The sequence below is a fragment of the Kickxella alabastrina genome, assembly GCF_025024165.1.
Source record: "Kickxella alabastrina strain RSA 675 chromosome Unknown BX661scaffold_1, whole genome shotgun sequence".
Classification (NCBI taxonomy): Eukaryota; Fungi; Kickxellomycota; class Kickxellomycetes; order Kickxellales; family Kickxellaceae; genus Kickxella; species Kickxella alabastrina.
The window spans coordinates 1563612-1576670 of NW_026251472.1; the positions used below are offsets into that span (position 1 = coordinate 1563612).

A 13059-nucleotide genomic window follows, 5' to 3' on the forward strand; every position below is an offset into this window, starting at 1 on the left:
TTAGGTTTTTCTTTTTCTTCTTCTCCATCTCCCTTTTTTCCTTATCCTTTCTATTCGATTCAAATTAAAAATAAAGCTTTTATAACAATAATGTTTGCTCGTGCTGCTGCCTCTACTCTCCGCACCGCTGCCCGCCGCCAGGCCAGCAGCGCAATGACCAAGCGTGCGTTCACCTCGAACTCCCGGCAGTCGACTGGCTCCCTCATGGGCCGTTTCGGTATGGCAGCGACCGCCGCAGCCGCCGTCACCTTCGGCTACACGCTCTTCACCAGCCCCTCTGCCAACAACAGCAACACGATCCACGCCGACTCTGCCATCCCCATCCACGGCATCGCCGGCACCTCGAAGGAGCGCACTTTCATTGCCGTTAAGCCCGATGGCGTCCAGCGCGGCCTGGTCAGCGACATTATTAAGCGTTTTGAGCAGCGTGGGTACAAGCTCGTCGGACTTAAGCTCCTGGTTCCCTCGAAGGAGCTTGCCAACGAGCACTACGCCGATCTGTCGTCCAAGCCGTTCTTCCGGGGACTGGTCGACTACATGACCAATGGAAAGGCACCTGTTATCGCCATGGTGTGGGAGGGCCCCTCGGTTATTAAGCAGGGTCGCGTTATGCTCGGCGCCACCGATCCCCGCGCCGCCGGCCCTGGCACTATCCGTGGTGACTACTGCCTGTCCATCGGCCGCAACATCTGCCACGGCAGCGACAGCGCCGAGAGCGCCGAGAAGGAGATCGGGCTGTGGTTCGGCGGAAAGGGCGAGATCGTCAACTGGACTGCCAACAACGAGGAGTGGGCCGTTTCGGACAACTAAGCGCTGGTGCATAATGCCCTGTTTGGATTAGATTGGATTGTGTTTCATTTTGTGAATGTAACTGACATTATCATAAAAGTTTGTTTTTGGCCTTGTCAGAACCTGCTGCTGGCGCAGTTGCTGTGCAGCAGCGATGCGGCCAGGATGGGCAGCGTCGGCGAGAAGAAGGTGGCGGTGCTGACCTTCTGCTCGCGCATAATGTGCGAAATGACGTGGTCGGCGGGGAACGGGTTCGTGACATCGTCGGCGGGGAACGGGTTCGTGGCGTCGTCGGCGGGGAACGGGTTCGTGGCGTCGTCGGCGGGGAACGGGTTCGTGGCGTCGTCGTCGTCGACGGCCGGCGACGCCGACAGCAGCGGCCCGTGGTGGTGGTCGCCGAGCTCGAAGCGCTTCTCATCGCCATGGGCATCCTCCGCGTCGCTCTTGCGCTTGCCGCCGGCGTCGGTGCAGCTGGCAGGCGAGTCGGCGGACATGGGGCGGCGCGTGTCGGCAGCCAGCAGCGCACGCGTCTCCGGGCTGGGCACCTGCAGGACGAGATCCGGGCGGCCGAGCGCCTTGAGAATGTTGGTGAAGATGTACAGTGCCGGGCCCCATCGGTCCAGCGAGCGGATCATGCCGAGGACGCGCGCCAGCCGCAGCATCGCACCCCACGCCACGTGCGCATCCGTGCTCTGCACCTGGCCAATGCACACCAGGCCGACCTGCAGCAGCGTGCCGATGATCACGGTCGTGTGCGCATGCAGGTCGAAGCCAAACTGGTGGCTGAACTTGAGCAGCTTGTAGATGTGCGCCGAAGCGTCGCACGCAGCCTGCTGTGACCGGCGGAAGCACGCGGCGTCCTCGGCCTGCGACCCGAGTACAGGGGGCGCGCCGGGCGCCTGGGGGAGCTCTTGCACAGCGAAGATGCGCGAGTTCTGGAAGTTGCGCACCATGTCGAGGTTCTCGCGCACCAGAATCATCAGCGCAATGCGGTGGGCCTTGATGCGCGTCATGCTGAAGGCCATGTGCACGTACAGCACCTCGATGGCGACGCCAACGTCGCAGTTCCACTGGTGGCGCCTCTCCCACATGGCCTCTTCGCTCAGCCCGGCCAGGTCCAGCCGCCGGCCAGCACCCAAGGGCTGCGTCACGTGCGCGAGCGCCCCAAGGTCGTCCTGCATGTGGCCGGGCAGCGCCGCGCGCCACGCGAGCATCTGCCGGTCCCACTCGCGCAGGTACTGCACGTACGCCATCGGCGTCGTCTCGCCGCGCTGCACGCGGTTGAACAGGTTGGCGATCTTGTACTGCCGCACGAGCATGTCGCAGATGATCGCCGCCAGCTCGCCGCCGCCACACCCGCAGTTCTCGGCGGGCCGCCGCGCCGCCACCACCATGCGGAACCCGAACTCCTCGGCTTCGTCCGGCTCAAACTCGCCGTGCGCAAAGTCGTCGTCGTGCACCGGCATCTCCGGCAGAAAGTCGCGGTCGTCGGGCGCGTCCAGAAGGAAAATCTCGGTGCCGAAGAACAGCGCCGTGTAGACGCGCCAGAACGCGCGGATGAGCAGCTGGTAGTTGGCGTCCAGCCCGCGCTCGTCCGCGCGTCTTGGCGCCGCCCGCCATGGGTACGCAGAGCCGCGGAACGTGATCTGCGTCATGATCTTGCACGCCAGGCAGTTGTGCTCGACCATCACTGCAAACCGCGCCGACTTGAACTCATACGCGCCCAGCGTAATCAGCCCCAGGGCGCTCAGCACTGTGGGTGCCGTGGCCTCGCTTTTGGCGTAGTGCATGGCCAGCGCATAGCACGTCTCGTCGAGGTTCGCCGGCATGGCCGCGCGCTGCGCATCCGGCTGCGTCCATGACCGGCAGGCGTCGGCGATCGACGCCAGAAGGTAGAACCTGGGCACATTGTACTGCCGCACGCGCATCCAGAACAGCCGCGACCCGTAGATGCCGATGCGCGAGCAGTCGAGCACCACGTGCGTGATCAGCAGATTGTAGATCAGCTCGGGGCACCCCAGCTGAGGGTGCTCGGCCACGACGTCGCGCAGGATCTGCGGGATCTTGGCGTTGTTCATCTGTGGTACAGCGCCGGCGGCGGATTTGGCGCCCCCTTCTGTCGGTCCACTGCTGGTGCTGCTGGTGCTGGCGCTGGCCTGCAGCATGCTTAGTGTCACCGGCTTGTCGATGTCGACCGGCGAGGTGTCTTGAATCTGGGCTTGCTTTGGTTGTTTTGGCTGCATCGGTTGCTGCTGCTGCCGCATCGGTTGCTGCTGCTGCCGCATCGGTTGCTGCTGCTGCCGCATCGGTTGCTGCTGCTGCCGCATCGGTTGCTGCCGCTGCTGGCTTAGATGTGCCGGCAGAATATTCAGCCCTTCGAACACCTTTGCGACGGTCGAGGGTGTCACATACTGCTGGTTTGTAAACCCAGGCCCGCCGCCAGATGCTTCTCTTTGCAACGGCGTAGAAACAGGGATCCGCGGCGGCGGCACCGACTGGCACTGCTGTTTCTGTGGCTGCTGTTGCTGGTTCCTGGGAGTCACGGAGCCCATGCCCCTTGGAGCCGACATTGGCACGGACACGGGCACAGGCAGTTTCAGCGGCATGCTGTTATACCGCGGGATCCCCCAATCCATGCCTGCTCCCGGTCCTGGCATCGCAGCCTGGGCTGTCCGAAACAAGGACGTAGCTGAGCCTGCTGTCAAACTCCCCATATTGCTGTTACCTCCTGTGGAGGACGCATTGGGCGATAACAACGGGTTTCGCAAAAGCGCGCTTATGTCGCTTCTTCCAAACCTTCCACACATTGTCTGTTGCTGTTGCTGCTTTATGACTTCCTGTAGCTCAGATATCCCTTGCATCGATCTCTGAAAATCTGCCTGGCTGACCATATTTGGCGATGTGAATCCCGATGTCGAGAACGGCATCATCCCCGCTCTGCTTATATCCATCGACCCAAACAGCGGTGTTTGCGATACCACCGAGCTTGGTATACCAGTGTTGTTGATTCTCGCTGTTGTTGCTGCTGCTGTCGGAGTCATACTGAGTGGGGTGAATTGCTGGCTGTATTGCTGGTTGAATTGCTGCATAAAGTCTGTGGAAAACTCAATCGACTGGTTGATCGCGTTGGCCTGGAATCCCGCCATACTTCCCATGCTGTTAAAATCACTGAGACTGCCACCAGGCCCTGCTTCTGCTGTTGATGCTGCTGCTGCCGCAGAGGGGTTGAACTGTGTCGGTGTGAACAACGGAAGTCCCAATGCGATATCCATGGGAATGAGATTGCTCAATATGTCCAGGTTTTGCACCTGTTGCTGTGACTGAGCTAAAGTCTGAGTCAAAGACTGAGGCTGAGGCTGGCCAATGGATGTGAACTGTGCTGCCGTCACCTGTGCAGGAATGCTCCCGCCGCCGCCGCCGCCGCCTCCCAATCCTAATCCCACGCCTGCAGCCGCCGTGGTCGCACCCGTTAACATCGAGTCGTTCATCCAGAAATTCATGCTCTGCAGTATTGACGGTGGCAAAATATCCGACTCATGAATCGGTGCCGTATTGAACAACGTGGACAACGGAATGTTTTCATCCGTCAATGTGTCTTCCAAACTAGAGTCTTCTGCTGTTGTGCCTGTCGCTGATCCCGCCTTATCACTACCACTGCCTTTGTTTGTCAAAGCTGGCGCCAAGGGTATAGTTGCCCTGTTGTTGCTTCGGGATATGGATTTTTCGGAATTGTCTCCTTCTATTAAGCTTCCGCGGTTCGTCCGCCGCTTGTATCGTGCTGACCGCCGGTAAATGCATGGCTGGTGGCGTCGAGCGCAATGCACACATGTCGGCTTATCCCCCGAACATTTGATCTTCCTCTGCCGACAACCTACCAATAATTTTTTTATTTTGTTATCAGTGAGAAAATTATTTCTGTAGTGTGAATAAAAGGCACACAAAAAACTTGTTTTTTAGTTGCAGTTTGAGATATACGTACTTTCGCAGGATTTTAGCAGTGGAATTGCCGCTGGCAATGGCGAGCACGCCAAATTCGGCCCAACCATGGCTGTAAAAAAAGAGGGGGTTTGTGTGTTTATCCGTTCAATTGTTCGGTGTTAGTAATAGCCGCAGTCACCTCTTGCTAAATATAAGAAAATAGGGATGGTGCAAGCGAGCAAGCTGGAATATGGAGAATAAATAATATGAGTGAAAAAATATATATATGACCATAAAGCTGTAAAAAAAATATAAGAGAAATTCAAAGTGAATAAGAAAAGTAAAAAAAAAGGTTGAGGAAAAGCTAGTTTATGTTCTAAATGAAAGAAAAAATTACCACTAAAAAATAATTCTCACCCAATGCACGTTCTTTTCCTTTACCCCCAAATCCAGTTCAATTTCGAAAAGATCGTCACTTTTTCAAGACTGCTTTGCAACCTATCTCGCTTTCATTATTTTTTTGAGCTATTGAACAAAAAGTAGCTATTTTATCATTGCATTGCATCTTCTGTTGTGATAATTGTGGCAGCTAGCCTACACGCATTTGCCTGTACTTGCAAATAAAAAAGGCGGCTGAAATATCTATATTCACAATGTGGCGAATGCAAACAAAAAATACTGATTTTTTATACTCAGTATATCGCTGTGTGTAACGCAAGCGCAAATAAACGTTAGTTCAAAACGCACACGGGAGAACAGCCTCAAAAATATGAGCTACTCATTAAAAAAATTTCTTGTTTTCTTTTTACTCCGCAGCAGAAAAATATTAGGTTTAGAAAATGCTTGATTTTTAATATAAAAATGCGAAAAACATTGTTTGATCCGCAACACCCTTCATTCGTACGCAAAGCTGCCAACAGAACAATCAACTCGATGGATCATCTGACAAGTGTTGTGAGAAGAAACCAAAAAGTACATTAATTGGCTCGGTAGACACAAACTGTCGCACAGCACAAAGCCTCTAATAGATGAAAGGCAAGTTGATCCAAGATAACCCTGTCCTGTATTTTGGTAAGCCTCGCCATTTATTTATTTTAAAAAATTACAGTCATTATCTATGGTAAAAAATCTGCAAAGAAAAAAGAAGCGACACTGGGTTGCAGAAGGGGGCACTCAGTAACCTTACATCTAAACGGATAGATGGAATGCTCGTATGGAACTCACATTGCCCTTCTTGTGTCAGCGCAAACCCCGATGATCCCATCTTTCAAAAAGGGAATGGCAACATGTAAATCTAGAAAATAATCACATGTAATTATTATTATGAGTATTGGACCAAATCCTCCATCCACTTTGTAGCCATTGGTTTTAGCCAATGATGATCGAGCCGTCAGGCAGTAATAGCCGCCTTGATGTGAGAAAAAAAACAAAAAAAGTATCCAGTCTTGTTGCAGTTGAATGCTGCACCAATCTTTGGATCAGACTTTCTCTTGACTGCGGCATTGGGCTTGGATGCAGCATTCAGTTCAATTTGCGGTCTACCATGGCGCTTAAAAGCTGGGTGGTACTCATTAAATTTACAAAGAGATAGGAATATCATAATATAATTTAAAACAGATGCAATGCTGCGGTTCCAACACCTGAGCTTGATGTTGGACTCGACTGCGGCCTTGGTCCTGTCCTTGAGCATTGGCTCCAATTTCTGTGAAATGTCGCACCTCATTTTATGATTTTTCTGGGGTCATAAATAAATCGTGAGATTGTAAATATTGGTTTTTGAATGAGCTGCAAAACAAAAATCCAGTAATAAAATTATAAGCCAACTATTTCCAACACTGGTCGAGTGCTTTGCATATTCATATTTGAAATTTCATGTAATAGAAACAAAATGCAATTGGTTATAGATAGGATGAATCTGGCTAAGCAATTGACCACACCTCACTTTTTGACTGTGCGGCGACGAGTCAAACACATTATATAATATTTACTTTTGCAGTCCACTCCGTCTTCCCTGGTGTTGGTGAAACAAAAAAGTGTTTTGTTCCAAAAATTCCCAATAAAAGCGAAATCCTGCGCTGTTCCTGTTTCTTGTTTCCGGCTTGGATTTCGTTGATTTGATTAGAGATTATGCTGTGGCTTGCAAGCCCACTCATTTCACAAAAGTAAAAAAATACGGACCGCCACTGTAAAAAAAAATGCAAAGATCAAAAGGGCTGAAAAAGACCAAAAAGTAGAAACTGGTATTTTGTTTTGCACTTTATAATTAACGCGTCGTCTTCTTTTTACTCTCACCTTTTGATTTTGATTTTAGCAATTCTTTTATTTGCTTTTTTACTTTCATTTATCTTTCTCTCTCTCTTTCCTCCCATTAAAGTTTTTTATTTTTATTTTTAACCGTGTCGTCGTCACTTTTTTTAACAGTCCGCGCCGTGCTACGCTACTGCTCCAACCAAAACCATAGGCTCTTCCAGTCCACGCTCTGCAAGCATTCACCAGAACCGAAAATGACCACATCCGACGAATTCGACAACCTAACGACACCGCTGGAAACGTCGACCAGCCCAGCACTAAAGTTCGATGTCCTGGCCAAATGCTCGACAACCAAGGCGCGCGCATCAAAGATGCACCTGCCCCACTACACGGCGCACACGCCCATGTTTATGCCGGTCGGAACAATGGGATCGATAAAAGGTATAACCACCAAGCAGCTCGAGAACCTCGACTGCCACGTTATTCTCGGAAACACATACCATCTGGGGTCACGGCCAGGGCCAGAACTCTTGGAAGCTGCCGGCGGGCTGCATGAGTTTATGTCGTGGAACCGTGGGCTGCTGACGGATAGCGGTGGATTCCAGATGGTCTCCCTACTGCGGCTGGCCAACATCACCGAGGAGGGCGTGGAATTCGAGAATCCGCATGACGGAAAAAAAATGATGCTAACACCCGAGATGTCCATCGGTCTACAGAACGCCATTGGAGCGGATATCATGATGCAGCTGGACGACGTCGTGTCGTCGCTGACCACCGGCGACCGCGTCGAGGAGGCCATGTGGCGGTCAGTCCGCTGGCTGGACCGCAGCATCAAGGCAAATAAGCGGCCGACCGAGCAAAACCTCTTCCCCATTGTACAGGGCGGCCTGGACGCGCGCCTGCGCACGTTGTCAGCACACGAGCTGATCAAGCGAGACTCCCCCGGGTACGCCATCGGCGGGCTCAGCGGCGGCGAGGCGAAGGACTCGTTCTGGCGCATGGTCTCACTGTCCACCGACATCCTGCCCGATAACAAGCCTCGCTACTGCATGGGCGTCGGGTATGCTGAGGACCTCGTCGTGTGCTCTGCGCTGGGGGTCGACATGTATGACTGTGTGTTCCCAACGCGTACTGCGCGCTTTGGCAACGCCTTGGTGCGCACCGGGTCGTTGGCTCTGAAGCAGGGCCGATTCAAGAATGATTTAGGTCCGATCGATCCTGACTGCAGCTGCCCGACGTGCAAGAACTACAGCAGGGCGTACCTCCACACCACTGTTACCAAGGACACTACTGGCTGCCATCTGATCACTATCCACAACATTGCTTACCAGATGCGTCTGATGCGCGATATCCGCCAGGCTATTGTTGACGACCGCTTCCCCGAGTTCATCCGCGAGTTTATGAGCATTAGGTTTGGAAAGACCGTGCCCAAATGGATCATCAGCGCCCTCCAGTCGGTCGACGTCGACCTGACTGCCGTCGATGAAAAGACGGGATACTCGGCTACGCCCATCAGCGACGACTTCCAAAAGGTGCCCAACATGTAAAACCTCCGAATAACGAGCCATATTTTTATACCCCGACTAGGCTCAATATACAAAAAACAAGCATACACACATATTTTTTACCTTTGACAAAAGCATTTGTTTATGTGCTAAAAATATGTAAAATTACGAAATATATTGCAAAACCGTTGACTAAAAAATAAGCCTCCGTACTTTCTATTAGGCACGCACAAAGGCAAGGACAAACTTGGACTCGTTGATCTCCTGCTCCTCCTCGGCCAAGGCCTCGCCCTGCTTAGTGGCCATTTCCAGCAGGTCTTGCTTGAGGCTCTGCAGAAGGAAGCTGGCCTGAGTCTGGAGCACATTGGCCAGCACGCCGTTGGGGTCCTCGGTAATCTGGTAGTAGTAGACGACGTCGTCAACAGGCTGCAGACCGGCCTTCTTGCGCAGACGCTGCACGCGGTTCATCACCTCGCGCGCCAGACCCTCCTGCATTAGCTCCTCGTGCACTTCGGTGTCGAGCAGCACGATAACATCCTTGTCGGTGGCCTCCACATACTTCTTGTCGGTGCTGACCAGGGACAGCGCGTCAAAGTAGCGCACAATGTTGATGTCATCGGCGCCCAGCGTAATGCCATCAACCAGCAGGCTGCCGGTGGTCTGCGCGGCCTTAATAGCAGCCGAGGGGACATCGGGCAGCGCCTTCTTGACACGTGGCATGTCCTTGCGCAGCTTGATACCCAGCTTCTTAAAGTCGGCCTCGGCGCGGTACTTGATGCCATAAGCCTCCTCGTCCGAAGTCAGCACCAGGTTGCGCAGGTTGAGCTGCTCAGTAATGTAGCCCGACAGGCTGCGCACGTCCTCGAGGTACTCGGCGCTCGAGTGCATAATGACAAGCTCCATCAACGGCGTCTTCAGCGAGATGTTTTTGCTTTCGCGGATGACGCGGCCGAGCTCAATGACTGACTGCATGCGCGACATGGCGCGCTCGATCGTGTCATTGAAGTACTCCTCGCGCACCTCGGGGAAGGGTACAAAGTGCAGTGAGCGCGAGTCGCCCTCAAAGAAGTTCTCGGGCAGGTACACCTTCAGTGACTGGTACATGCTCTCAGTGATGAACGGCGTGAACGGCGCCATCAGGCGGCACATGGTCAGCAGGACCTCATACAGGGTGTTCAGCGCGTGCACCGAGTCCTCAGCGCCATTGTCGCCCTTCAGGCGCTTGCGGTTGAACCGGATGTACCAGTTGGTGAGCTGGTCAATCATCTCCAGCAGGCGCGGGACAACAGTGTACAGGCGGTAGGCCGACATCTCCTCGCGCACAAACTTGATCAGGCTCTGCACTGACGCCAGCATCCAGCGGTCCATGATGTTCTCGCTCATGCTGCTGGGATCGAACATGTACTCAATGTCGTTCTCCTTCTTAAGAACCTGCACCAGAGTGCCAAAGAACCGGAACGAGTTGAACCAGGGCAGAATGACGCGCGACACAATGTCCTTGACGCCCTCCTCCTTGAACTTAAGCGTTTCGGCACGCACGACCGGCGAGTTGATCAGGTACAGGCGCAGCGGATCGGCACCATATTTCTTGAGGACAATGTTCGGGTCGGGGTAGTTCTTCAGGCTCTTGCTCATCTTCTTGCCGTCAGCAGCAAGCACCAAGCCACTAGCAATAAGGTTCTTCCACGCGGGCTTGTCGAAAAGCAATGTGGACAGGACGAGCAGCGTATAGAACCAGCCGCGGGTCTGGTCAATGCCCTCGGAGATAAAGTCGGCGGGGAAAGTCTGCTCAAAAAGCTCCTTGTTCTCAAACGGATAATGCTTCTGCGCGTAGGGCATGCTGCCCGACTCGAACCAGCAGTCAAATACCTCTACAATGCGGCGCAGCTTGCCCTTGCCCTGGCGCGAGGGGATGGTCAAGTGGTCAATTTTGTCGCGATGCAGATCGGTGATGCCAGTGACGCCTGTCAGCTCCTCGAGCTCGGCGACCGAGCCGACGCAGATCATCTCCTCAAAGTCATCGCTGACCCACAGCGGGACGGGCGTTCCCCAGTAGCGAGTGCGTGAGAAGTTCCAGTCGCGGGCATTCGACAGCCATGCGCCGAAGCGCTTATCCTGCACAAACTCAGGAACCCAGCGGGTCTGGGCGTTGTTGGCGATCAGCTTCTCCTTGGCGTCCTCGACGCGAATAAACCAGGAGGGCACAGCACGGTTCAGCAGCGGCGTGTTCGAGCGCCAGCAGAAACCGCAGCTATGGTTCACAGTGCCCTGGCGCACCAGACGGTTGCGACGCTTGATTTCGCGGGCGACCTCCTTGTCGGCATCCTTGACGTACATGCCAGCAAACTGGCCCACGCTGTCATCGAAAGTGCCGTCGTCCTTGACAGGCATGGGCACAAATTCACCAGGGATAATAATCTTACTGTCTTTGCAGACACGGTAGTCATCCTCGCCAAAGGCCGGCGCGTTGTGGACAATTCCTGTGCCGCTGTCAGAAGTGACATAGCTGTCGGCGATGACGCGCCAGGCGCTGTCTTTCAGCTTGGGCACAAAGAAGTCATACATAGGCTCGTACTCGAGACCGACCAGGTCCAGGGCCTGGATTCTCTCGAGAATTTCAAACTTGGCCTTCTTGGGGTCCTTGTACAGGATGCCCAAGCAGCTCTCGAGCAGGATATAGATGCTGCCGGTCTCGCCGTCCTTGATCTTGACGTATTCAAAGGCCGGGTTGACGCAGAGCGCGCAGTTGCTGGGCAAAGTCCAAGGAGTAGTCGTCCATGCGAGCAGGCTAACCTCGGGGTCGTTCTTCAGAGGGAACGAAACAACGACAGCTGGGTCAATGACGTCCTGGAAGTTCAGATTAGCCTCAAAGTTGGACAGCGTGGTGTTCAGGCCGGTCGAGTAGGGCATGACGCGCATACCACGGTAGACAAGGTCCTTTTCAAAAAGCTGCTTGAACACCCACCACACCGACTCCATGAACGGCGTGTCAAGCGTCTTGTAGTCGTTGTCAAAGTCAATCCAACGTCCCAGGCGCTCGATGGTCTCGCGCCACTCGCTAGCATACCTCATAACAATCGAGCGGCACTCATCGTTGTATTTGTCAATGCCAAGAGCCAGAACATCGGCATTTCCCTTAATTCCTAGGCTCTTTTCAATCTCAAACTCGATGGGAAGCCCGTGGCAGTCCCAGCCAGCGCGCCTCTCGACGTAATGCCCTGTGTTGTGGGCAAAGCGCGTAACCACATCTTTGATGGTTCCAGCCAGCATATGGCCGTAATGCGGAAGACCTGTGCAGAACGGGGGCCCATCGTAGAACGAGAATACCTTGCGGCCCTCGGAGAGCTTTACAGAGGTTTTGAACGCATCGATCTTGTGCCAGAATTCAAGCACGTTCTCCTCCTCGCGGGGAAACGAAAATTGGTTCGATTCTATGAGATTGGAAGACAAATTTGTGAATTAGTATAAATCGGCTCTTCAAATTTACTCGAGTTGACCGCTTTGCCAAAGAAAATATAAAAACAAAGAGCCACTTACCTTCAGGTGCTGACATTTATAATATTTTTACTACACGAAATAAAATAATAATTGGTATATCGAACGAAAGTAAAGACTAAATTCAAAACGCTTGGAAATTGGAAAGCGTTTTCAAATTGAAAAAATCAGTTGCTTGGACTTTGCGACCAAGCAAAATTGGTGATTCACTTTGTGGTCTGACCAATGGCAGCTTTGGAAATATGATTTCTATTGCACGTGCTGGTGAGAAATTTTTTATATGAAGAAAACTTTTTTAAAAAATATAAAGGCACCAGTATCCATGCCATGGTAAAAATTTGGTTTCACTAGTGTTTTTAGCGTTGAGAACCCCATAGGGAACTTGCAACCCGGGCCTGTGACCCGATTTGAGCCTCGTCGGTGCCCACAGATACATCGAGCAGATGTGGGACGTCAGCCGAAGCCCTGATCCAATCACATCAATTGCGAGGCCGCGTGGTGTTTATGATTGAGCCTGTTTTTGTCAGAAAATGGCAACAGCAGATATTGATGCAATTTCGAGGCGCATCAAATTGCACTGCTTAGATGATTATTATTGGTCTCCATTTTGGCCACTTCATAACAAGAGATTATAGAGCTTTGGTACAGATTTGCAATATTTTACCTCACATTGACTAAGGACAGCGAGGCAAGCGGCTATCAGCAGGGTTTTTATTACGTTATTCAAATATCAATTTTTTATTACATACATGTATAAACATCCCAACGTGTCAGTTTTACAATAAAGTTATTTTATTGAATAATATTAACATGCAATTAGGTGGAAAATGTATATTCAGCGTAAATAATTGCTTTTAATTGTTATCTTGTTGCGCAGACTGAAGATATGGAAGCAGATGTTGAGGTCGAGAACCGCGAAACAAGTTCCCACCTGCGCGCTGATCGATAGGACGCTAATTGGATAATGCAGGTGTAAATCAGGGAGGCATCACACTGATGCCCAAACATGCCCCCCATCCTGTAATGCACACGCATAAGCGTACACGCACGAAAACCACAACATCGACTTGCCAAGATACCGGTCTACTCGCAGAAGATCCAG

General features: G+C 52.5%; 4 protein-coding genes across 4 annotated transcripts; 2 read left to right on the top strand and 2 right to left on the bottom strand.

Annotated features, from left to right (window-relative positions):
- Positions 1-41: 41 nt before the first annotated feature.
- BX661DRAFT_175962 (nucleoside diphosphate kinase) lies at positions 42-1137 on the top strand. The gene has a single exon (XM_051534223.1). It carries the CDS (start codon positions 91-93, stop codon positions 808-810), a length of 720 nt encoding a protein of 239 aa, XP_051395412.1. The 5' UTR covers positions 42-90; the 3' UTR covers positions 811-1137.
- Positions 858-5066, bottom strand: BX661DRAFT_10026 (uncharacterized protein). The gene is made up of 2 exons (XM_051532380.1): positions 4769-5066; positions 858-4660 (listed from the first exon to the last, which is right to left on the bottom strand). The coding sequence occupies exons 1-2, from the start codon at positions 4833-4835 to the stop codon at positions 906-908; spliced, it is 3822 nt and encodes a 1273-aa protein (XP_051395413.1). The 5' UTR covers positions 4836-5066; the 3' UTR covers positions 858-905.
- A 2145-nt stretch (positions 5067-7211) lies between these two features.
- On the top strand, positions 7212-8504 carry BX661DRAFT_139513 (tRNA-guanine(15) transglycosylase-like protein; the record flags this gene model as incomplete). The annotated part of the gene is made up of 1 exon (XM_051532799.1): positions 7212-8504. One exon carries the CDS (start codon positions 7212-7214, stop codon positions 8502-8504), a length of 1293 nt encoding a protein of 430 aa, XP_051395414.1.
- A 177-nt stretch (positions 8505-8681) lies between these two features.
- On the bottom strand, positions 8682-12015 carry BX661DRAFT_195582 (isoleucyl-tRNA synthetase; the record flags this gene model as incomplete). Its single annotated transcript, XM_051537959.1, has 2 exons — positions 8682-11893; positions 12000-12015. 2 exons carry the CDS (start codon positions 12013-12015, stop codon positions 8682-8684), a joined length of 3228 nt encoding a protein of 1075 aa, XP_051395415.1.
- Between the last annotated feature and the right edge of the window lie 1044 nt (positions 12016-13059).

Bases quoted from the DNA above. Each gene is read 5' to 3' on its own strand.
- BX661DRAFT_10026 (XM_051532380.1), bottom strand. From the start codon at position 4,835: ATGGTTGGGCCGAATTTGGCGTGCTCGCCATTGCCAGCGGCAATTCCA. The intron at 4,661-4,768 runs GTACGTATATCT...AATTATTGGTAG, and splicing joins ACTGCTAAAATCCTGCGAAA to GTTGTCGGCAGAGGAAGATC.
- BX661DRAFT_175962 (XM_051534223.1), top strand. From the start codon at position 91: ATGTTTGCTCGTGCTGCTGCCTCTACTCTCCGCACCGCTGCCCGCCGC.